Genomic DNA, 23,694 nt, shown 5'->3' with positions numbered 1-23,694 from the left:
ATATTGCAACTTGAAAAGAGGAACACTAAAGGAAATACCCATAATTCTTTTTTTTGTTTCAAGTTTTTTATTTTGTTTTACATATACATATCAATGCACGAACAGTGTGGCACCTGGGTGTCATACATTCTAATACAAATAGAACTAGTAAAATTTATCATATTACATTGAACCAACTTATATATTTCTAATAATAATACACATTTATATTAAATTATAGTCTATTGTTATTTAATTATTCCATGTTTTAATATATTGCTCTAATGCCACTCACCATATTATTTACGGTTATCATACATAATAATACCGCCATTCAATTTCTAAGCTTCCTTTTTGTTATTGCTTTTTATTATATAAAAATGTATACACTAATATTCCCTGTTCTCTTATTTCTATCTCTATAGAAATATCCATAATTCTTGAATATATGTAAGATGCATAGATTTTACTCTCCTAAAAAGTATCAACTTGATTCTCACAGTCTGAAAACAGTGAACAGATTTTTCCCCCCTTTAGTGCTCTGTCCCCAGATATTTTTGTGAAGCCCTCAGAAGCACACCAGTGAACCATGACAGGATCCTGGTGCAATTATTAGTACCATCACCTCAGCATTGCTTTGTGTGGTGCAGGGAGGAGAAGGAGATTTTAAGAGCTCTAGCCGCTGTGACCAATTCAAAGCAATCTTGACATGAGTTCAGATTCCCTGCCATTATTGGCACTATATTTTATTAAGGCACACCTCCACATTGATATCACAGTAATGGGGAAGAGGAACAATTCATTTGTGAACCTAGAATGTACAGCTTATTATATACATCATTTGAAAATAAATGGCTACTGAGAAATTCCTAATGTTTGAATTCTGCCGTTTCTTTGCTATACTACATAGGAATGTCATGAAATCGTAACAGTCATGTTTGGATCCCCTCATTCTGTATATTTTTGTGAACATTCGTCACGTGCATGTGTGTAACATTAAACCTACACTGCAACAACCTTTTAATTATCTTCCTGCCAGACTGGGACTTGTAACTTCTTGCTGGATTCCTCACTGACTTTGGTTATGGGAAGCTGGCAGGAAGTAGTTTGACTTTACAAATCAGTTAAAGATGGCAACTGGGACTACAAGGATTGCTGTTGTTAAGCAATTTTGTTCTGTCCCCCTTCGCCTCTGTCCAAGCGATGGCTTAATTAGCCGGCACTATCAGCTCTGGCAGCAAAATAGCGACCGTCTGCCAAGTGTCTCTGTTATCTCCCTCGACGCCAATGAATCACCCAGGAATAAACTTCAGCTCTTAGTTAAGCAGTTAATTTGCCTGCTACGAAGAGGCACAGCAACTGCGCATGCGCGAGAATGGCAGCGGTTTAGAAGAGCCCGAATCGGCGGTGGCGGCTTTTCCCTAAATGGTGGCTTCGGGCTGACTCACCAGGCTCCTCTGGTCCCTCGGCGTGCTGTACGAACTTCTTGGCTGCCGCTGGAGAGGTTTCTGTATCCTCTCGGATATGCGACAGCCGAGAACGGGAGCGGCGGTCCGGAAGAGGGCGGCCATCTTTGGGAGTGTGAGGACGCGAGAGAGGCGAGGAGGCCTGCTGTTTGCTGCGGGCTCCAGCCTCGACTTCGGCCCTGCCCCAGCGGCGATCCCGGCCAGGCTCCAGCGGCGTGAGATCATCGGCGGTCCTGGCCTGGCTCCAGCGGCTTCGCGGCGTGGATTCGGCCTGGTTCCAGCTGGCGTGGATTCCGGCCCGCTTTTTCGCCTGTTGGTAGGCCCGCCAGTTCCATCGGCGCTTGGCTGCGCCCGGCGAGGCCTTGTGGGCTGCGAGGCGCCTGTCCAGCGGCGTCCTGTATTTGGCAGCCCCATCGGTGATGGCCGTGGTGAGGCCGCGGTGGGAGAGGAGGCCGGAGCTGAGGCTGAGGTCTGTCCCCTCTTCTGGCATGTTACATCGCATTTTACATCGCGTGCCATTTATTGGCCCTTTGTGGCATGGCTTGTTTCCATCTTACCTTCCGCCCCCCCCCCCTACACCGGACTTTTGATCACCTAAACTGGGTGGTCATGCACGTTCATCCGCGGGTTTTGGATTGGACTGGACTGGATTGGACTAGATTGGACTGGTCTATGGACTTTGACAGACCGATAGTCATTTCTACTTGATTAAGAGCTATTGTAGAATCGTTTTCCATAGGTCCACTATGGAGACTGCCGGCCTGTCTGTTCCTGCTTTGTCATCGTTATCTGGTTCCGGCTCCATCTGTCCTCCTTGCCAACTGGACATCCGCTGGAAGATCCACTGTTTTTACCATCTGGGATTTTACCATCTTAGCATCCTTCGCCGATCTGTGACTTTTCTATGCGCTACACTGTACATGAACTCTTGCGCCTGCAGTGCCCCCCGCAGGAATGGCCTCGCTACCAAGGGCCGGCCTCAATGACGGGTCTTGGGACCCACAGAGGTGGCATGCAAAAGAAAGAGCCTTTGGGGTTTTAGACAGGGTATTTTTAAGGGGTGGGAGGGTTAGGGGCGGGTGATGGGGTAGCCCGTCGGGAGGGAAACCAGCCCCAGCGCATGCTCGTGGCGACCATCTAATGGGTTCGGAGGTTATGGGGGGGGAGTGTGTTCCTTTGTGTGAGGGTGTGTCCATCTGCACGGTAAGTGGGAGGGGCAGATATGGCGGAAGGGGGATCGATCGGTTTAGGGGGCCACGCGTTCGATGCACGCAGGCGATCGCATGCCCCGATCCCTCTGACTTCTCCCGTTCCCCGGATGGTCAAGACCCTCAGAGCCTGGGCCTTCGGCTCATGTTATGCAACGCACGGTCCGTGGCCAATAAGGCCCCCCTAATACATGATCTTATTCAGGGGTGCCGGATATTATAGGCGTTACGGAGACCTGGTTGGGCACTGAAGGGGACGTGCCCCTGGTTGAGATGTGCCCACCGGGTTTCCGTGCATTCCATCAGCCGAGGGCCCAGGGTAGGGGTGGGGGGGTGGCGGTTGTTATTAAAGAGAGTCTAGAGCCGAGGGAGACCACTGTACCTCAGGTTTCCGGGTGTGAATCCTCTTGTGAGGTGGGGTCATAGGTGTCAGATGGGCTTGCTGGTCACGTACCTGGCTCCTTGCTGCGTGACAGCTGCCCTGCCCGAGCTCCTGGAGGTGCTTGCGGGGTGGCAGTGGAGACCCCCAGACTTTTAGTCATGGGGGACTTTAACTTGCCATCTGCCGGCTCGTCATCGACAGTAGCTCGGGAGTTCATGGCTTCCATGACGGCCCTGGACCTGACTCAAGTAGTGGATGGCCCCACTCACATCGGGGGAGGCACACTGGACCTGATTTTCATCTCTGGTCAGTGGTTGAAGGATCTGGACTTGAGAGATATAGTCACAGAACCTTTGTCATGGTCAGATCACTCTCCTTCGCCTGGACTTTCTGACCGCTACCCAACACCGCAGGGAGACGGAACCATTACGTTGGTACCGTCCCAGGCGCCTGATGGACCCGGAGAGGTTCCGGACGGAGCTTGGGCCATTTCCTGAGGGTCTGGCTCACGGCACGGCAGAGGAACTAGCCGCAGCCTGGGAACGGGCTGCGGCTGGGGCTTTAGACCGTGTCGTGCCTCTGCGGCCTCTGACCCGGCGCAGATCCCAACCGGCTCCTTGGTTCTCCGAGGAGCTGAGGGGGATGAAACGCCGGAGAAGACGCCTAGAGAGTTCCTGGAGGTCCAGCAGTTCAGAGGCTGATCGGACACTAGTTAGATCCTATACTAGACCTACCTAGTGGCACTGAGGATGCGGCGTTGCTCGCCTCCTCCCTCATTGCGCCGGCAGATAACCGCCCAGCTGCCCTGTTTGGGTGACCCGCCTCCTCCTTCACCAGGGGGAGCGGGATGACCCGTTGCAGGGACGTGCTGAGGAGTTCAACGGTTATCTATACGATAAAATCGTTCAGCTTCGGGATGGTCTGGACCAAAATTGTGGCGATTCAGACGGGGCGTCCGAGGGCGGTCTTGGTGATATTGTCTGGGATGAGTTTGACCCTGTGGCTCCCGAGGACATGGACAGGTTGTTGGGCAGGTGGAATGCCACCACGTGTTTACTGGACCCGTGCCCCTCCTGGCTGTTGCTGGCCACTCAGGAGGTGACACGAGGCTGGCTCCAGGCGAGTGCTTCTTTGTTGGAGGAGTCTTTCCGGCCGCCTTGAAAGAGGCGGTGGTGAGGCCCTCCTCAAGAAGCCTTCCTGACCAGCTGTTTTAGGTAATTATCGTCCGGTCTCCAACCTTCGCTTCGTGGCGAAGGTTGTAGAGAGTATGGTGGCATATCAGTTTCCCCTGCACCTGGATGAAACTGTCTATCTAGACCTGTTCCAGTCCGGTTTCCGGCCCAGTTACAGCACTGAGACGGCTTTGGTCGCGTTGGTGGATGATCTCTGGAGGGCCAGGGATAGGGGTTGTTCCTCTGCCCTGGTCCTATTAGACCTCTCAGCGGCTTTTGATACCATCGACCATGGTATCCTGCTGCGCCGGTTGGAGGGATTGGGAGTGGGAGGCACTGTTTATCGGTGGTTCTCCTCCTATCTCTCCGACTGGTCGCAGACGGTGTTGACAGGGGGGCAGAGGTCGGCCCGAGGCGCCTCACTTGTGGGGTGCCGCCGGGGTCGGTTCTCTCGCCCCTTCTGTTCAACATCTATATGAAGCCGCTGGGTGGGGTCATCAGGGGTTTCGTGTGAGGTACCAGCTGTACGCTGATGACACCCAGCTGTACTTTTCCACGGGCCACCCCAATGAAGCTATCAAGTGCTGTCCCGGTGTTTGGAAGCCGACGGGTCTGGATGGGGAGAAACAGGCTCAAGCTCAGCCTCCAAGACAGAGTGGCTGTGGATGCCGGCATCCCGGTACAGTCAGCTGAGTCCACGGCTGACTGTTGGGGGCGAGTCATTGGCCCCGATGGAGAGGGTGCGCAACTTGGGTGTCCTCCTGGATGAACGGCTGTCTTTTGAAGATCACCTGACGGCCGTCTCCAGGAGAGCTTTCCACCAGGTTCGCCTGGTGCGCCAGTTGCGCCCCTTTCTAGACCGGGATGCCTTATGCACAGTCACTCACGCACTCGTGACGTCTCGTCTGGATTACTGCAATGCTCTCTACATGGGGCTCCCCTTGAGGGGCATCCGGAGGCTCCAGTTAGTCCAGAATGCGGCTGCGCGGGTGATAGAGGGAGCCCCTCGTGGCTCCCGTGTGACACCTATCCTGCGCAGACTGCACTGGCTACCTGTGGCCTTCCGGGTGCGCTTCAAGGTTTTGGTGACAATCTTTAAAGCGCTCCATGGCATAGGGCCGGGTTACTTACGGGACCGCCTGCTGCTACCGAGTACCTCTCACCGACCCGTCCGCTCTCACAGAGAAGGACTCCTCAGGGTGCCGTCGGCTAGGCAGTGCCGTCTGGCGACACCCAGGGGAAGGGCCTTCTCTGTGGGGGCTCCCACCCTCTGGAACGAACTCCCTCCAGGACTTCGTCAACTTCCGGACCTCCGAACCTTTCGTCGCGAGCTCAAAACACACCTATTTATTTGCGCGGGGCTGGTTAGTTTTTAAATTTATTGGTTTTAATGGGGTTCTTAGTATTTATATTGTTTTTATCAATCTGGCTATTGAATAAGTTTTTTATGACTGATTTTAAATTGTATTTATATGTTTGTTTTTAATTGCCTGTGAACCGCCCTGAGTCCCTAGGGAGATAGGGCGGTATATAAATCTGAAAAATAAATAAATAAAATAAATAAAATAAACTCTTGCTGCCTTTATAACTTGTGGGGTGTGGTTCCATGACTCAGCACTTCCTAGGCCTGCCCCACCCCTGCTTCTGTTGCTCTCCTGCCTACAAAACCTAGGGTCCAGTCAGGCCTGATTGCCATCAGCTGGGTCTGGAGGTGTGGCCTGGGGGGGAAAGAGTCAGGAGATGGAGGCCTCATTATCTCTTCCCCCTGGCCTGCCTCTAGCTCCTGGAGCTGAGCCAGGGAAGCCGGTGCTCCCGAGATAAGTCCTGATAGCCCTTCCCCCTCACTGTCTAAATCACTTTCTGGCAGGAGGCCCGGCTCGGGGGGCGCAGACACAACAAATATGGTCATACTTTATGATATCACTCAGTGACATAAATTCTGATCCAAACTACCATTGTCAGTTGAGGACTATCTGTACATTTTTAAGGCATGAGGCGAGTCCTTTCCCTGATGAGCAAACAAAATTGTATTGTTCATTGTTTGATCACTAGGATGAGAGAGGTTTCGCCTCATGCCAAAACATGTACAGGTAGTGTCAACTCTGAAGCGAACCTGGCTGAAGCCATCTTGTCCTGCCTCACAGTTGCCATGAAACCTGAGAAAGAAGGGGATGGGAGGAAGTAGATAGCCCAGCTTACAGTCAAAATAAAAAGTTTTTCTGTGGGAACCAAGGTCATCAAGATGGCTGGTGAAGGAGGAGAGGAGCCTGCAAGCCATATTCATTGGAGAATGTGACTGATGACACTGGGAAGGGGGAAGTGTTAATCTTTTAATTATTTCTTTTTAAAAAGCATTTGTTTTTTCTTGTTGTACCATTGTTTCTATTGATCTCTAATTGGAGAGGCTAGACACAACAGATGTTGGTGTGGAGGGTACTTTCCCTACAATTTTAGTTAAGTTTGGAGCACTCGTTTTTATTACATCCCCCCACTCCCCCCCCAACCTACTGTTTCTTAATATCCTTTATCCTCTACAATCCTCTGCATGCTAGGCCCACTTAGGTTACAGATAGATAAGGTGCCCACTTAACAAGATGGTTTCAATCTTCTTTACAAGAAGGTGGATATAGGACAGTGGGCAAGCCTTATGGGGTAAAATTCTAATTTAGAAAGAACTGTAATTGTGTCATTTATATAGAAGTTGACTAAAGAACAAGGATATAGCCCTGTCTAACTCCTATGAAGATGGGTGTGGTTAAATCATTACAGATGCCTCTAAACTGATATAAATTTGAATGTAACAGAAGGAAGCAACAAAAATGGATTTTTTTGCTTTTTGACTTTGATCAAGAAAGTAAATATATTTTGATTGTTAGGAGTAGTGAAGTGAAGTGAAGCAGCATCTTATCACCTCATTTCAGTAGTATTATGACTAGCTATAATCACTGCATATTACAAAACAAAGAATTCAGACAATAAAATGAAGTAGCCCTTGTCTTCCTGGATGCACAAAAAGCCTTCGATAATGTAAATTGAGAATTTTTGATTTGACAAATTAAAGCTATGAAATTCAGAGATAAATTTGAAAAGATGATTGAATCGATCTATTCCATGCAAAAGGCAAGGGTAATAATAAATGGTGATACTGCAGATTTATTTAAGATAATGAAAGGAATTAGGCAGGGCTATCCTCTGTCACCTCTGCTCTTTATCCTGACCCTTGAGATATTATTACAGAGAATTAGACAGAAAATGGAAACAAAAGGAACCAAAATTAAACAGGAAGAATTTAAAGTGCAGGCATTTGCAGATGATATGGTATTTGTTATAGAAGACCCATTGGAATCTGGACCGATACTAATGTAAGATAGAGAAATATTGGGGGGTCGGAGGGCCTTAAAATTAACAAAGAAAAAACTAAAATGCTAGTTAAGAATTTAACAGAAAAACAAAAAGGAGAACTTGAGGAAAGGATGGGACTTCAAATCATAAAAAAAAGTGAAATATTTAGGTATTTGGTTAAGAGCAAGATGTTCAGCATTAAAAAAGGATAATTATACGAAATTAATACAACAAATAGGGAAAGATTTGGAAAGATAGGGGAAATTACAGTTGTCACTATTACGGAAAATTGCAGCAATTAAAATGACTATTTTGTCAAAATTGCTTTATTTATTCCAAACGATTCCTATAAAATTGGATAAGAATTTCTTTAAAGAGTTAAACAAAATGATTATAAAGTTCACATGGGCAAGAAAAAAGTCAAGGATAAAATTAATTTCACTTCAAGAAAGAAGAAGCAGAGGTTGCTTTGGACTCCCTGTTTGGGAAACCTATTATAAAGCAGCAAGTTTGGTATGGGTTAGGGAATGGATTAATTTAAAGAATAGGAGAATTTTAACACTGGAAGGACATGATCTTCAGATGGAGTGGCATGCCTTCATATGGAACCAGGAATAAGAAACATTCACATTCATATTTTTATAGACATACACTGTGAGATTCACTGATACAGATTGGGAGGGAATTAGGAAGAAGCATTATCTCAAAATACCAGGCTGGTTATCCACTATGGAGGCAATGATCTACCCCAACACATTAGATATAGGTAAAATGGTAAAATACAATGAAATTTTGGAAAATGGAAGACGATTAAAATCTAACCAAGAGTTAAAGGAGCAGGGAATAATCATAGATTGGTGGCTGTATCTTCAATTGCAATCTAGATACAAAAAATATTTAGAGAAATTTGGATTTGAACCGAAATTAACACAATTAGATAAATTATTAACAGGCCTGGAAGAGAAATTATTATCTAAAATATATTACTTATTAAATGTTGATTTAGAAGAAGAAATTGTAAAGAGATCAATGAAAGCATGGGCTAAAAATATTGGGCATGACATTGAGTTAGAAGATTGGGAAAAAAATTGGGAGAAAAACTGTACATTAACAAAATTTGCTGAATATTGACTGTTGAATATTGACTAAGTTGACTTTGTAAAAATATACAAATAGAATGAGACTATTGCCTTATACACTGAGATTCACTGATACAGACTTGGGAGGGAATTAGGAAGAAGCATTATCTCAAAATACCAGGCCACTATGGAGGCAATGATCTACCCCAACAGATTAGATATTGGTAAAATGGTAAAATACAATGAAATTTTGGACAATGGAGAAAGATTAAAATCTAACCAAGAATTAAAGGAACAGGTAATAATCATAGATTGATTGCTGTATCTTCAATTGTAATCTAGATACAAAAAAGATTTAGAGGAATTTGGAATTGAACCAAAATTAACACAATTAGATAAATTATTAACAGGCCCAGAAGAAAAATTATCTAAAATATATAATTATATATTAAATTTTGATTTAGAAGAAGAAATCGTAAAGGGATCAATGATAGCATGGGCTAAAAATATTGGACACAACATTGAGTTAGAAGATTGGGAAAAAATTTGGGAGAAAAACTGTACATTAACAAAATTTGCTGAATATAAAGAAAACTAGTATAAAATTTTCTATCGGTGGCATTTAGCCCCAACAAGACTCACAAAAATGTACCCCAATCTAAAACCTAATTGCTGGAAATGCGAACAAGTACAAGATACCTATTTCCATGTATGGTGACTTTGCCCAGAAGTCAAAAAATTATGGATTAAAATACAAAAATGGCTAAAAGAAATCACACACTGTAGTATAGAATTGAAACCTGAACTGTTTCTTCTGGGGAATATTAAAGGAAATTACCCTAAAAGGATTAAATATTTGATTATTCACATAACCACAGCAAATCGTACTCGCACAAGCCTGGAAAATGTCCACTATACCAAGAGACTGTGCAATAATCCAGAAAATTTTTGAATGTGCAGAAATGGATAAACTTACTTTAGAATTAAATAATAAGGAAGACTCAGAATACTATTTAACTTGGGAAAATTGGTATCAATGGATAGAAATTAAAAATAAGGAATGTATAGAATAAAATAAGATACAAAATGTGTTTAAATATGTTGATTAAGTAGGAATATGTGGGAATAGATGTACAAAGTTAAGAATTATGTACTGTCAGAATGACGTTGAATTGTATAATTATTGCGGATGTATTTTTGTTATAAATATATTTTAACTTGTATTTTAGGATTTTAAATATTAATAAAGATTTCATTTACAAAAAAGAAAGAAATTTGCCTGATATTGCAGACATGAAGGAAGCTGAAGTGGAGTATGTGATGAAACACAGGAAGTACTGGAGGAAGTAAGTCAAGCAACGCAGCAGTTTCTGTTTGATGGTGGACTTTGTGTGGTGGAAAGATTATTTGTGTGTGTGCACACACATGTGCCTGACTTTCTAAGGCAACTTCGAAGTCGGTTTCACTTGAACTTTCATGTTAGTGAAGCAACTCTTTTTTCTAAACAATTTTATTGTATTTTACAAAGCATAAACATTAAAAACAACATAAAGAAATGATAAGGAATAAAAAAAAAGAACAGGGACAAAAGTGTAAAAAAGTATAAAGAAAAAAAACACACAAATTATACCAAGGATGACGTCCAGCTTCTTCTTCCAAGGTTAGAGAGGTGCTAGATTGACTATCTAAAGATGCCGAGGTACTTACACTCTTTGTTCCTGAATAGCATGAATGGGGCTTTCCTTGAACAAGCTCAATAGACTTGGGTGGACTTGGAAGCTGGGCCAGGTTTGATGAACACTGTCGAGTTTAAGCAGGGAGACTTGAGCTTCAGCAAAAGATCTCCTAAGAAGGAGCTCCAAAGCTGGAAGGGACATCAATTTCTGGTAACTGACTGCCCTGGTTGCTTGAACCTTCCTTGTGACAGAGTCCCTGGTAGAGCAAGTCATCACAGATTGGAACCTGATTGCTGTCTTCCTTTGGGCTCTGTATTGGTTTGTTTGTTCTCTCCTGAGCTAACTGTAGCTCATTCTGGCTTCAAAATCAGGCTGTCGAGTGATATTTTTATCTTTCTCAATTCCCTATCCCAGACAAAACAGAGCAAACCATTGTTAATCAAACATTCAATACACTGACATTTTGTCCTCTGTCCCAATGGGGGGAGATCAAAAAGTCAACATGGCAACCATGACTTCACGATCAAACCTCCACCCCTTTTAAAGTATCCAATGATATTCATGGCAACTTTATTAATTTACCCATGTTTTCAAAGTTGATATAGTTATCCATCTCCAACTGACTCTTCAAAAATTAAAAAGGCATGGGGTTTCAGTTGCATGTTTCCCTTCCCCCCCTCATTAAGTACCAATTACACAGAAATTGCAATTGAAGTCAGAAAAAAACCTAACCATTACCTGGAATGGAAAAAATTAACCTGGGGGTGTGAAAAGAAGACGGTTGTCTTACTGACTGAGAGAATAAAAGCTTCACCTTTCCACATTAATAGCATGGAAAGGTAGTCCTCAGGTTCCAACGGCAATTGGGGTCAAAATTTCCATTGCTAAGTGATGCAGGTGTAAAGCATGATGTTGCAGAAGGACAATTCTCTCTTCCAACCATCTCCTCTACAATGGAAAAACTAGGAAGGGTCTCTTGCCCTGCCCACTCTCTAGCTGCAGGCTATGCTGTCCCTTCCTAATATATCTTCACCTATTGTTCCAACATCTTTCTCACATACCATTACAAGATTTTTTTTATTTGACCTGTTTTTTTATGGCAAGACTGGCTAGGATAGTACACATGGCTTTTTGAGAAAAGCCTAATAGATATTGATCTACTTTCTGGATATTGATCTACTTTCTAACCTTTCTTTCACTCTGTATATTTTTAAAAACAATTTAGTCTATACTCATACTTGTCTAGGTGTAAAATACATTTATAATCCATAAAAACATACAAAAATTGCAGAAGAGATTAATGAACAGCTCTTAAATTACATACAATCAACTTGCGACCTAGTTGGGGTATTGTCAGTCTTCGCCAGGGAGTATTTATCCAAGAAGGAAAATTGTAAAAGTTGACATATTCATTTACCTGAAGTGCAGCTCACTCATGTTTCTCCTCTCGCTCTGATAACTGAGGTTAAAGATTTTATTTATTTATTTATTTATTTTGTCATACAGTATATATAAGCATAAGCATGAAATAACTATACAGATCCACATTGTTCCATAGAAAATGCTCAAGGAAGGACAAAGAGGCGGTGGTGAGACCCCTCCTCAAGAAGCCTTCCCTGGACCCAGCTATTTTGGGTAATTATTGTCCAGTCTCCAACCTTCACTTTATGATGAAGGTTGTAGAGAGTGTGGTGGCATGGCAGCTTCCCCAGTACCTGGATGAAGCTGTCTATCTAGACCCGTTCCAGTCCAGCTTCCGGTCCGGATATAGCATGGAGACAGCTTTGGTCGCGTTGGTGGATGACCTCTGGAGGGCCAGGGATAGGGGTTGTTTGTCTGCCCTGGTCCTGTTAGATCTCTCAGCGGCTTTTGATACCATCGACCATGGTATCCTGCTGCACCGGTTGGAGAGTTTGGGAGTGGGAGGCACCGTTTATCGGTGGTTCTCCTCCTATCTCTCCAACCGGTCACAGACGGTGTTGACAGGGGGGCAGAGATCGACCGCGAGGTGCCTTACTTGTGGGGTGCCTCAGGGGTCGATTCTCTCGCCTCTCCTGTTCAACATCTATATGAAGCCATTGGGCGAGGTCATCAGTGGCTTTGGGGTGAGTTACCAGCTGTACGCTGATGATACTCAGCTGTACTTCTCCACCCCGTCGAAGTGCTGTCCCGGTGCCTGGAAGCCGTACGGGTCTGGATGGGGAGAAACAGACTCAGGCTAATCCATCCAAGACGGAGTGGCTGTGGATGCCGGCACCCCGGTACAGTCAGCTGCAACCGCAGCTGACTGTTAGGGGCGAGTCATTGGCCCCAACAGAAAGGGTGCGCAACTTGGGCGTTATCCTGGATGGACGGCTGTCTTTTGATGAACACCTGGCGGCCGTCTCCAGGAGGGCCTTCTACCAAGTACGCTTGGTTCGCCAGTTGCGTCCCTTCCTTGACCGGGATGCCTTATGCACGGTCACTCACGCTCTTGTCACTTCTCGTCTGGATTATTGCAATGCTCTCTACATGGGGCTACCCCTGAAGTGCACTCGGAGGCTTCAGTTAGTCCAGAATGCAGCTGCGCGGGTGATTGAGGGAGCCACACGTTGCTCCCGGGTAACACCGCTCCTGCGCAGTCTGCACTGGCTACCTGTGGTCTTTCGGGTGCGCTTCAAGGTATTGGTTACCACCTTTAAAGCGCTCCATGGCTTAGGGCCCGGGTACTTACGGGACCGCCTGCTGTTACCTTATGCCTCCCACCGACCCGTACGCTCATACAGAGAGGGTCTTCTCAGGGTGCCATCCGCCAAGCAATGTCAGCTGGCGGCCCCCAGGGGAAGGGCCTTCTCTGTTGGAGCACCTACCCTCTGGAATGAACTTCCCTCTGGTTTGCGTCAACTACCTGACCTTCAGACCTTTCGCCGTGAATTGAAAACGCACTTGTTTATTCAAGCGGGACTGGCTTAACTTTTTTAAATTTTTAAATTTTTTGAATTTTAACTGGGGTATTTTATTTTTGGGTCAAATTTGATGGTTTTAATTTTCGGCCAATTATATAATATGTTATTTTAACTGTTGTTTTAATTTGTATATTGCACTGTTTTAATCTGGCTGTACACCGCCCTGAGTCCTTCGGGAGAAGGACGGTATAAAAATCTAAATAATAAATAAATAAATAAATAAAATAAAATAAATAAAGGGCGGGGAAAGTAATGTGATGCAAGGATTTCTATTTTTTCTAGAAATCTATCCCTCATCTGCATCATAAACGCTGCCAAGATTTGTGAAAGCAAGTGTTGCAAGAGAAGACTTTCAACATAATTTTCTCCTGTACTTTTGCAAGGAAATTCTATTATTTCCCCATTTCTCCTTTTACAGAACTAATAGGCATTGCTATAAATACAAGAACGGCTAAACCCCCAGCCCAGCTCAAAGACATAGTTAAAGGAGAGCAAACTAGGTTCCCTGAGGCAAGATGACAACTTGGATTGGTTTTTGCTTCCTATTCCTGATTGCTCTGTCTGCAGAGAGGGGACTATCCACACAGGAGGAGACAGAAACCAGCTGCTGTGCACGTGAGTCTCAATTGGTCCTTTCTGGAGTGAGTCAGTTCATTAAGATAGATTGGTCTAGAGAGCTTCTCCCACAACTGCAGGAGACTTCATCACTAGTAGGAACTCCATCTCCCCTCTCATTTCACCTTCCAGCCCCTGGGACTTCCCTTCCCTTTAGAGAAGGTGCTGTTTGGCTTCTTTGCCACACCTCCAGGCTAAAGTTAATTTTGTTATTCCTCATTCCTCATGTTCCTCATTATGAAACCCAAATACAACAATGTGAGGAAGGCATTGTCTAGTAGTCAATTTCTGCTTGGTTATTGGCCAGAGGGAGGAATGGATGTTCAAGGGGCAAAGTTGTCAGACCCACAGAAGGAGCTGTAGTGAAATTACAACTGTTCTAGAAGGGTTTAATGAATGCAGAAAGAAATAGACCAGTGGAGTTTATCTTTGGCCAAAAAGTGTGTAAGGTAATCAACTAGAATATTTGAAAGAAAAATGTGTACATGTTAGGTATCCTGTGCATGTCATTGTTCTCCTGCCCCTCTCATCCTTCCTCTTGCAGTTCAAACAAATGCAAGTTTTAAAAGCTTGCAAAGGCTCAGTAAAAAATAAGAGTGAACTTGTCCAGAATTCCCCATAATAGAAACCCAATATTATCTGCTTTATCATCCTGGTTTTCTAGCATCCAAGCTAGGGCCACTGTGTGACTTGTCAGACTCTGATGAAAACCTTCTTGCTTCTGTCTATTCTCACTCTGTTTATACTCTTTCTTCTATTTCAGAGCTGAAGAACTTAGCACAATGTGGGAGTGACAGGATTGTTCTCCAGGGCCAGGCAGGGATACCTGGAATTCCAGGGGTACCAGGAACAAATGGACTTTCCGGGGCCAAGGGTGAGCCAGGACCTCAGGGCCCCCCAGGTAAGTTGATGCCTACTTCTGTTGTCAAGGAGTTCCAGCAGCTTATTTGCTCTGTTATTAGGAAACTCATAGCCTGGATTGTCTACACTCTAGAAAGGGTGTTGGAGAAAGCATCACCAAGGTTACTGATAGAGGGATGAAAATCATGCCCTGCCCCTCAAATTCCAGCTAGGAAGGGAGGGTGCTGTACTAGCAAGGTTACAATTTCAGGTCAGGAAGAAAATTTTTAAAATGCTGATGGTTGTACAATAGTAGCAATTGGGAATGCCTCTGCAGTTGAAACTTCTCGTTCTTTTTTAGGGAGGATGGATTGTATCATTTTGTTAAAAGAACTATTCTTATGCCCTTTAGCTTTCTTCCTTTCCAGGGATCAATCAGTTCTTTCCTAGCAAGGTGTTATGGTCTTTGCAGTGCTTGACAAAGATGAGGAAAACCTGAAAAAACAATCAGAATAGTTATACGTTCTTCCATTATGTGGAAAGTGTATAGGTAGTTCTCCTGTTTATCGAAGGGTTGTGGCCTCCTTTTTGCAAACTGAGGGATAAAAGCCTCTTGCTTTTTACAAAGACAAGATTTGGAAAGCTCTTGGTATATTCCAGGTGTTCTTTTAGGAGCTTTGTTCTGTTCTCCTTAGGTGAAAAGGGCTCTGCTGGGATACCTGGAAAAGCTGGACCAAAGGGAGACAAAGGAGACAAAGGTAATGTATCTCCAGAGATCTATTTTTTAATGAGGGAGATATATGGAAATCCTAAAGCCTTTTGGCCTCCAAACAAATATTCTTACTGAAGCTTCTACTTTGGTGATCACTCTGCAAAACAAGTTCTTTGCAGGTATATTTTCTACAGGTCTCTTCCTCTAGGCAAGAAAATAGATAATGAACTTGCATAAAGAGAGGTGTTGATAAACAGATTGTTCTCAACATATGACCACAATTGAGCCCAAAATTTCCATTGCAAAGACAGTTGTTAAAGAAGTTTGTTGTTGCAGTTGTTATAAATTAGTATGATGATTCTTAGGTAAATCTGGCTTCCCCAATGGCTTTGATTGTCAGAAAGTTGCCAAGTTGATGCCAGGACTCTGGGACACTGCAGCCATCATAAATATGAGCCAGTTGCCAAGCTTCCGAATTTTGATCATGTGAATGCAGAGATGCTGCAACAGTTGTCATAAGTCATTTTTTTCAGTGCTGTTGTAACTCAGAATGGTCATTAAATGAATGGTTGTAAGTTGAGGAGAAACTGTGAAATAGTTCTCACCTTCATATTTGCTTTTACTTGGAGCCCTGAGTCTGTTCAGCTCAAAAGCATTTTTTTCCCCTATTTCCACAGGGGAACCCTGCCGCTTAGAAGGCTGTCAATGGGAAGGTATGTCTAAGCATTCTCCCCTTGCTTTTTCAATCACTTCAACCTTCTCCAGATAATTAGCACAAATGCAATCAGCTTGATTTTATCTTTGTTTTGATCTCCCTTTGTTTGACCTTTATCACTCAGGATAATACATGCAAAATTGCCTGAACAGGCTAGAATGGATGTTTGGAATAGTACAAATTGTCTGATCACAGTTTAAGGATCATTGTGATGCATTTCATCTGCACATATCAGCTTCCCCCAACCTGTGTCTTCTAAGAATGTTAGACTGTATCTCCAATAATCCCTCCCCTGATAATCATTGACTCTACTTTGGAGAACCTGCTACATATTCAAATACTGTATGTCTTATTCAGGTCTTGAAAGATCTACCTATACCTATATGCTGTAAGCCACTCAGAGTCGTTGGATATAAGATGGATGGCATATAAAATTTATAAGTAAATAAGTAAATAAATATTTTCTTTAATTTTTAAATTATTATTGCATACCAATGTGTATCCATTCTCCTACAATAGGCATTATTGAACTTCTTACATAGAAGAAGTTCTTGCATAGAAACCTGTAATTATCCCACCACATATATTTTCAGAACAGGGAGAATCTGAACTGATCCACACATTTCTCTCCCCTCCCCACCACACTTCTTCTCTCAGAGGGAAGAGCCAGAAACTGCAAGGAGCTCCATGAACAAGGAGAGACCCTAACTGGCTGGTATACCATCTATCCAATCACAGGGAAAGTGATGGTGGTTTTCTGTGACATGGAAGTAGATGGAGGGGGCTGGTTGGTAAGTAAGAGATGTTTGCTTCCAACATAATGAAAGCAGGAAAATACTTTTTAATGCATTAGTTATTCAAAGGCTAACTCAGCTTTTTCCAACCTGGTTCTCTCTAGATCTGTTGGGGTGACAGTATCTAGGATTCCCAGCTGTTGCCCTGCTGACTGAGAGTTTCAAGAGTTGCTGTCTAGCATAGCTGGAGGGGGTTAGGTTAGAGCACAAAATACAGAATAGTTGGAAGTGACCTTGGAGGGCTCCTGATCCAACTGTCTGCTCAAGCAGGAGGCCCTGTGCCATTCCAGATAAATGGCTGTCCAGACTTTCTTAAAAATCTCCGGTGATGGGGCACCCACAACTTCTGGAAGCAAGTTGTTCTCACTGACAGGAAATTTCCCCTTAGTTCTAGCTGGGATCTCTCTTTGATAAGTTTCCATCTGTTACTTCTTGTCTTGCTCTCAAATTATAGAACTCTCCCTTCTACCTGCCTGAAGCAGAGTTCAGGAGACCTTGGGTTGCCCCTTCCTCAGCAGGAACCCTAACCCCACAAGCTCTGCAAAGAAGAGAAGGCAATCCTTATTCTAGAGGAAGAATGGGCAATCCTATGCCACCTCAGTTTTTCTTTATTCCTTTCTTTTGTTCCAGATGTGAGGCAGGCAAAGGTGACCTTTCATACTGCATTTTAGGTACGGACAACATGGGTAATCGGGTAAAACCCGACAACATGCTTCCAAACAACTTTTTAATTATGCAGTCACCCTGCCAAAAAGCTTCACTTTTAAAGCAGTAGCCTAGTAAGAACCTACTAAGCCAGGATGAGAGACCGAAGTGGAAATGGTATAATATTAAGAAAGCAGTTTCTCTCTCTCAACCAGGTCTTCCAGAGGCGGCAGGATGGCTCTGTCAATTTCTACCGTAACTGGGAATCATACAAGAAAGGATTTGGGAGGCAAGGATCAGAATTCTGGTTGGGCAATGATAAGATCCATCTTCTCACCAGCTCTGGTAAGCCCATTTCTACCTGAGGCTCAGTTTGATAAATTAAATTATCAAACTGATAAATTAAATACTTTTATTTGGACAATGCTCATCATTATCAGAATTTATTTACAAGGAAAGATGAATATCAGTCCTTTCAGATTCTGTCTCTAATATTACCAGAGACTCTCCTTTCATCACAGGGACACATGTATAAAAAGAAAGCCTCTTATCTGTTCCTGTCAGTTCATAAATTTTCTTCCATAAAGATTAATGATACATTCCAAATTCATAAATAAATCTGAGGAAAATAAAGTTTTTTGTAATTTGCAAATTTTCTCAGAGCTTTATGTTTTATATTCCCCAAGATAGTTGATAACTAATATCAGGAATAAAATGTTTAAAAATAGGGAGAAGGAAAAAGTTGCTTTCTTTCTCATGAGGGTCCACTTTGGATATTCGGGTTTTCTCCTGCGTAAAATTTTACGCGGCAGAAAACTCGAATAACCAAAGACCTACAAACACACACACACACACACACATATATGTATGTATGTATGTATATATGTATGTATGCATGGTCTCTGGCTAATATATTCATATATGGAACCAAGACACCCCAGCAGCAATCTGACTTACTCAACATATATAGGTGGACAGTTATTAAAAATATTGACTTTGTAAAAGCAAAGGAAAAAGTGGCAATGCATGGATCATTTTCTGGCTAATTGTGCAAAGCAACCAGACAATGTTTGTGACTTTCTGACAGTGGTTTAATTTTCCTGGGCCAACTCTGGTGTTCCTGTAATTCTGTTCCTCCATGTTGTTAGTTATCATTGCTTTTTGATGGACATGACTCACAATTCCACTGTGAGCCATATCTATTGAAAAGCAATGATAACTAACTTTTTATGAATCATGGTGGCCCTGTGGTTATGTTGTTGTGGAATGAAAATCTACTACAATGATCAATATGCTTCCCTTCAAGGATTTCTGTATCTCTAGTATCCATTCTCTAATAACATCTATGCTTTGGTGTTTAGGAATACAGCAATTGCGAATTGATGTGGAAGATTTCAATGGTTCCACGACCTTTGCAACATATTCCAGTTTCAGAATTGCAAATGAAAGTGAAAACTATAAGCTACAATTGGGCTCCTATTTGGATGGCAACATGGGTGAGTAATAGAGAGGCTGCTTCTTCATTTGAGTACCTTGGTATAGAATAGATGATAAAATACAATTATCTTAATACAGTTAAAAATCTGCCATATACAGCAGGTGTTTTTCTGAAGGCTCTTAGCCAAGTCACACAAGCCTCAAGGCATCATATGAATATAAAAAACCTTTGTTATGGTTTTGCCTTCCACTTCTATTCATAAGAAATGTATTATTTTTTATAGTAAATTTTAGAATTACCAGTATGGCTAATGGTGAAAACATGCATTATTGCGGTACCGTTGTGTGTAATATTACATTTGATGGCTTTCTGTCATCCTTTAATTAATCAAGTGTCCTTCTCTTGAAACAATTAAGTCTGTGTTCACACGAAGCTATCAGAATAGTCCTCATTTAGCAATCATAATTGGGACCATCATTTCAGTTGTTAAACAAAGCGGTCGCTAAGTAAAACTATAACTGTGCTTATGATCTTACTTCAGCTTTCCTTTGCTTTAGAAGACCTGCAAAATCATAAATGTGGGCATTGGTCACAAAACTACTTTTTCATCTCTATTGAAACTGTGAGTGGTGGCTGTCTGAGACAATTGCTAAATGAAGACTAATTGTATTGACTGCTCTGACCTTTTATGAGCTGTGGTGGCGCAGTTGTTAGAATGCAGTACTGCAGGCTAATTCTCCTGACTGCCAGCTGCCAGCAGTTGGGCAGTTCAATTCTAACCAGTTCAAGGTTGATCAGCCTTCTATTCTTCTGAGGTCGGTAAAATGAGGATCCAGATTGTTGATTTTATGCCTAAGGTGTGGGTAGGACTCAGTTTCTTGGTTTCCAAGCCTGGTACCTTAAGCTCCATGCAAAACTGGCTATCTGGCCTGAAGCAGAAATTATTTTCTGTTAAAAGATCGATCCATTCTTATATCTATGAAAGGAGCTAAATTTGTTTTGTTGCACTTTGCTACCAGGAAGAAAAAGGTTTGAATTTGGCCTTAGGGTTGCCTTTCTATTATTTTGTGTTACTTTATTTCATACTGTCTTTTTTAAATGACTCTCTGCTAACTGTGCCCTGTGTGGTATATATTTGATTCTTTCTCATTTTTTTTTAACTTTAATCATGAATGAATCAGTAAGGTCCAGAACTGCGTGTAGAATTTTAAAGATATATAACTTACATCTCTCTCATATAATAGTGCGTCGTGATCTTATTACATTGTTCTATATCGGTTGGTTTTTAGTTAGGATATTACGAAGTCTAGCTGTGTTTGTAAACCATGGTTTATAGCTTGGCATGTGACATGATTCATCAATTAGGATTTATTTAATAAACCATGGTTAACCAAAGAATGGTATAACGAATTCCTACCTTGTAATGTGATAGACTGAGTAGGGAATTTCTGCATGTAAGTTATGCATTCTATTATTTTTGATTTTCTGAATTCTTCCTAGCAGAGAATATGCATTTTTCACTGTTGTAGCATTGTGACTTAAAGCAAGAATACAGTAAATCATTGACTTTCTCATCTGATTATCTTCATTCAGGGGATTCTTTCTCAGGACATAAAGGCCTGGCATTCTCTACAAAAGACAAAGACAATGATACCTATGAACCTGCAAGTTGTGCTGTGAGTTACAAGGGAGGTTGGTGGTATGGTGCCTGCCACTCTTCCAACCTGAATGGACTGTATCACAAAGGGGAACATAGTTCTTATGCTGATGGCATCAACTGGTCTGCTGGGAAGGGGCACCATTATTCTTACAAATATGTGGACATGAAAATTAGACCTCAATAGGTGAAATATCAGTATATTCAGAATTGTTCAACACTTACTAGTGGCTATCCAAACAACTGCATATATAATTAAAAAATACAAATAAATGGAGGGGGTGCCTTCATTTGGGAATTAAAGGTATCGGAAATGAAAAAGCTAGTTTCAGGATGGAGGATACCCAGCTGTCTCTTGCATGAGAATTTAGCATCTTCAATTTGGAATGTTATCCACTGTTAACTTATGAAGTCCAACTAGCCTAATAAATTTGATTGAACGTCTTGAATGGTTGTGGCATGAGGCTACCTCATATCACCATAAAATTGAGAGCCAAAGAATACACTGGCATTATTGAATTACTAGAGCTGATGAACTGAATGAACTTAATTGAATATTGTATTTTAAAATCTTTCAATATCTATGTTTTATTTATGCTGTACACCGCCCTGAGTCCTAGGAGAAGGGCGGTATAAAAATTTAAATAATAAATAAATAATAAATAAATAAACTGAACGTGTGAGGCTTTGCAACCTGAGGATGTCACTTTGAACTAATTGGAAGGAAGGGAAAATGTTGCATGAAAGGAACTGAACCTTGACAGAGTTTCTCCAAACATAAATATCACTGAGAGAGATGCATTTTAAGAGATGCAGTTAAACCAACAATCTGTGCACAGATTCTTCTTTCCTTTCAGAAGTTTTTATTTTTCTGTATTACAACTTGGAAAGAGGAATACTAAAGGAAATATCCATAATTCTTGAATATATGTAAGATGCATGGATATTACTCTACTAAAAAGTATCAACCTGATTCTCACAGTCTGAAAACAGTGAAGAGATTCCCCCCACCTTTACTGCTCTGTCCCCAGATATTTTTATGAAATCCTCAAAAGCACACATGGGAACCATGACAGGATCCTGGTGCAATTATTAGTACCATCACCTCAGGGTTGCTTTGTATGATGCAGGGAGGAGAGGGAGATTTAGAGTTCTAGCCACTGTGACCAATTCAAAGCAATTTTGACACGAGTTCAGATTCCGTGCCATTGGCACTATATTTTATTAAGGCACATCTCCACATTGATATCGCAGTGATGGGGAAGAGGAACAATTCATTTGCGAACCTAGAGTGTACAGTGTATTATACATCATTTGAAAATAAATGGCTACTGAGAAATTCCCAATGTTTGAATTCTGCTGTTTCTTTGCTATACTACATAGGAATGACGTGAAATCATAACATTCATGTTTGGATCCCTTCATTTTGTGAATATTCCTTTCGTGCGTGTGTGTAACATTAAACCTACACTGCAACACTCTTTTAATTACCTTCCTGCCAGACTGGGACTTGTAACTCCTTGCTGGATTCCTCACTGACTTTGGTTATCAGAAGCTGGCAAGAAGTAGTTTGACTTTACAAATCAGTTAATGATGGCAGCTGAGAATACAAGGATTGCTATTGTTAAGCAATGTGGTCATGCTTTATGATATCACTCAGTGACATAAATTCTGATCCCAACTACTGTTGTCAGTTGAGGACTATCTGTACATGTTTAAGGCATGAGGCGAGTCCTTTCCCATTCTGAGAGCAAACAACTGTTCTGTCCTACCTCGCCTCCATCTGAATGCTGGCTTAATTAGCCGTCACTATCAGCTCTGGCAGCAGAATAGCCAGTGTCTGCCAAGAGCCTCCGTTATCTTCTACGACACTGGTAACACCTAGAAACAAACTTCAGCTCTTAATCAGTGGATTTGCCTGTTTTTTTTTTTGTTTACATTTCTATCCCACCCTTCTCCGAAGACTCAGGGCGGCTTACAGTGTATAAGGCAATAGTCTCATTCTATTTGTATATTTTTACAAAGTCAACTTATTGCCCCCCCCAACAATCTGGGTCCTCATTTTACCTACCTTATAAAGGATGGAAGGCTGAGTCAACCTTGGGCCGGGCTTGAACCTGCAGTAATTGCAGGCTCTGTGTTCTAATAACAGGCTTCTTAATGGCCTGAGCTATCCCGGCCCTGTGTTATAAAGAGACACAGCAGCTTTGGCTGCCTTTTATATCCTGTGGGATGTGGCTCCATGACTCAGCACTTCCTAGGCCTGCCCCACCCTTGCTTCTGTTGTTCCCTCCTCTCCTGCCTATGAAACCAAGCCTGATTGCCGTCAGCTGGGTCTGCTGGCATGGCCTGGGGGGGAGAGTCAGGGGATGGAGGCCTCGTTATCTCTTCCACCTGGCCTGTTTCTGGCTCCTGGAGCTGAGCCAGGCAAGCCGGTGCTTCCAAGGTAAGTCCTGACGGCCCTTCCCCCTCACTTTCCAAGTCACTTTCTGGCAACAGGGCCGGCTCGGGGGGCGCAGACACAACAACAACATTGTATTGTTCATTGTTTAATCACTAGTATGGGAGAGGTTTCGCTTCAGGCAAAACATGTACAGGTAGTGTCAACTCTGAAGCGAACCTGGCTAAAGCCATCTTGCCCTGCCTCACAGTTGTCATAAAGCCTGAGAAGGAAGGGGAGGGGAGAGTACATAGTCCAGTTTACAGTCAAAATAAAAAGTTTTCCTGTGGGAATCAGTGTCATCGTAACAGGTGGCTGGTGAAGGAGGAGAGGAGCCTGCAAGCCATATTCATTGGACAGTGTGACTGATGACCACTGGGAAGGGGGAAGTGTTTAACTTTTACTTAGGTGAAAACCACACAAACTTTCAGAGTTGCTTGTCACCAGCTGTCCTAATATGATGTATCCAATAACTCTGTTCTTAGAGGAATCTACCTAACTTGGAATTCTGCTTTCAATGAGTACATTACTCGGAACGTTGACAGGTAGTCCTTGACTGACAACAGCATTTGGGACTAGAATTTCCGTC

General features: G+C 42.8%; 1 protein-coding gene across 1 annotated transcript in view; it reads left to right on the top strand.

The window, feature by feature from the left end:
* LOC131185837 (uncharacterized) overlaps window positions 1-22,007 on the top strand; it is a 37,358-nt gene extending 15,351 nt beyond the window's left edge. Inside the window, exons 9-17 of the mRNA XM_058158786.1 lie at window positions 1,431-1,914; window positions 13,765-13,864; window positions 14,628-14,765; window positions 15,400-15,462; window positions 16,094-16,129; window positions 16,789-16,922; window positions 17,786-17,915; window positions 18,932-19,066; window positions 20,602-22,007. Of these exons, the coding sequence (XP_058014769.1) occupies window positions 1,431-1,914; window positions 13,765-13,864; window positions 14,628-14,765; window positions 15,400-15,462; window positions 16,094-16,129; window positions 16,789-16,922; window positions 17,786-17,915; window positions 18,932-19,066; window positions 20,602-20,852 (1,471 nt within the window). The 3' untranslated portion in view covers window positions 20,853-22,007. The remainder of the gene's footprint in view (window positions 1-1,430; window positions 1,915-13,764; window positions 13,865-14,627; window positions 14,766-15,399; window positions 15,463-16,093; window positions 16,130-16,788; window positions 16,923-17,785; window positions 17,916-18,931; window positions 19,067-20,601) is intronic.
* Window positions 22,008-23,694: the final 1,687 nt, after the last annotated feature.

This window comes from Ahaetulla prasina, chromosome 1, assembly GCF_028640845.1.
Source record: "Ahaetulla prasina isolate Xishuangbanna chromosome 1, ASM2864084v1, whole genome shotgun sequence".
Lineage (NCBI taxonomy): Eukaryota > Metazoa > Chordata > Lepidosauria > Squamata > Colubridae > Ahaetulla > Ahaetulla prasina.
The sequence above is the reverse complement of the archived record's forward strand: the minus strand, read 5'-3'. Positions and strand labels throughout refer to the sequence as shown.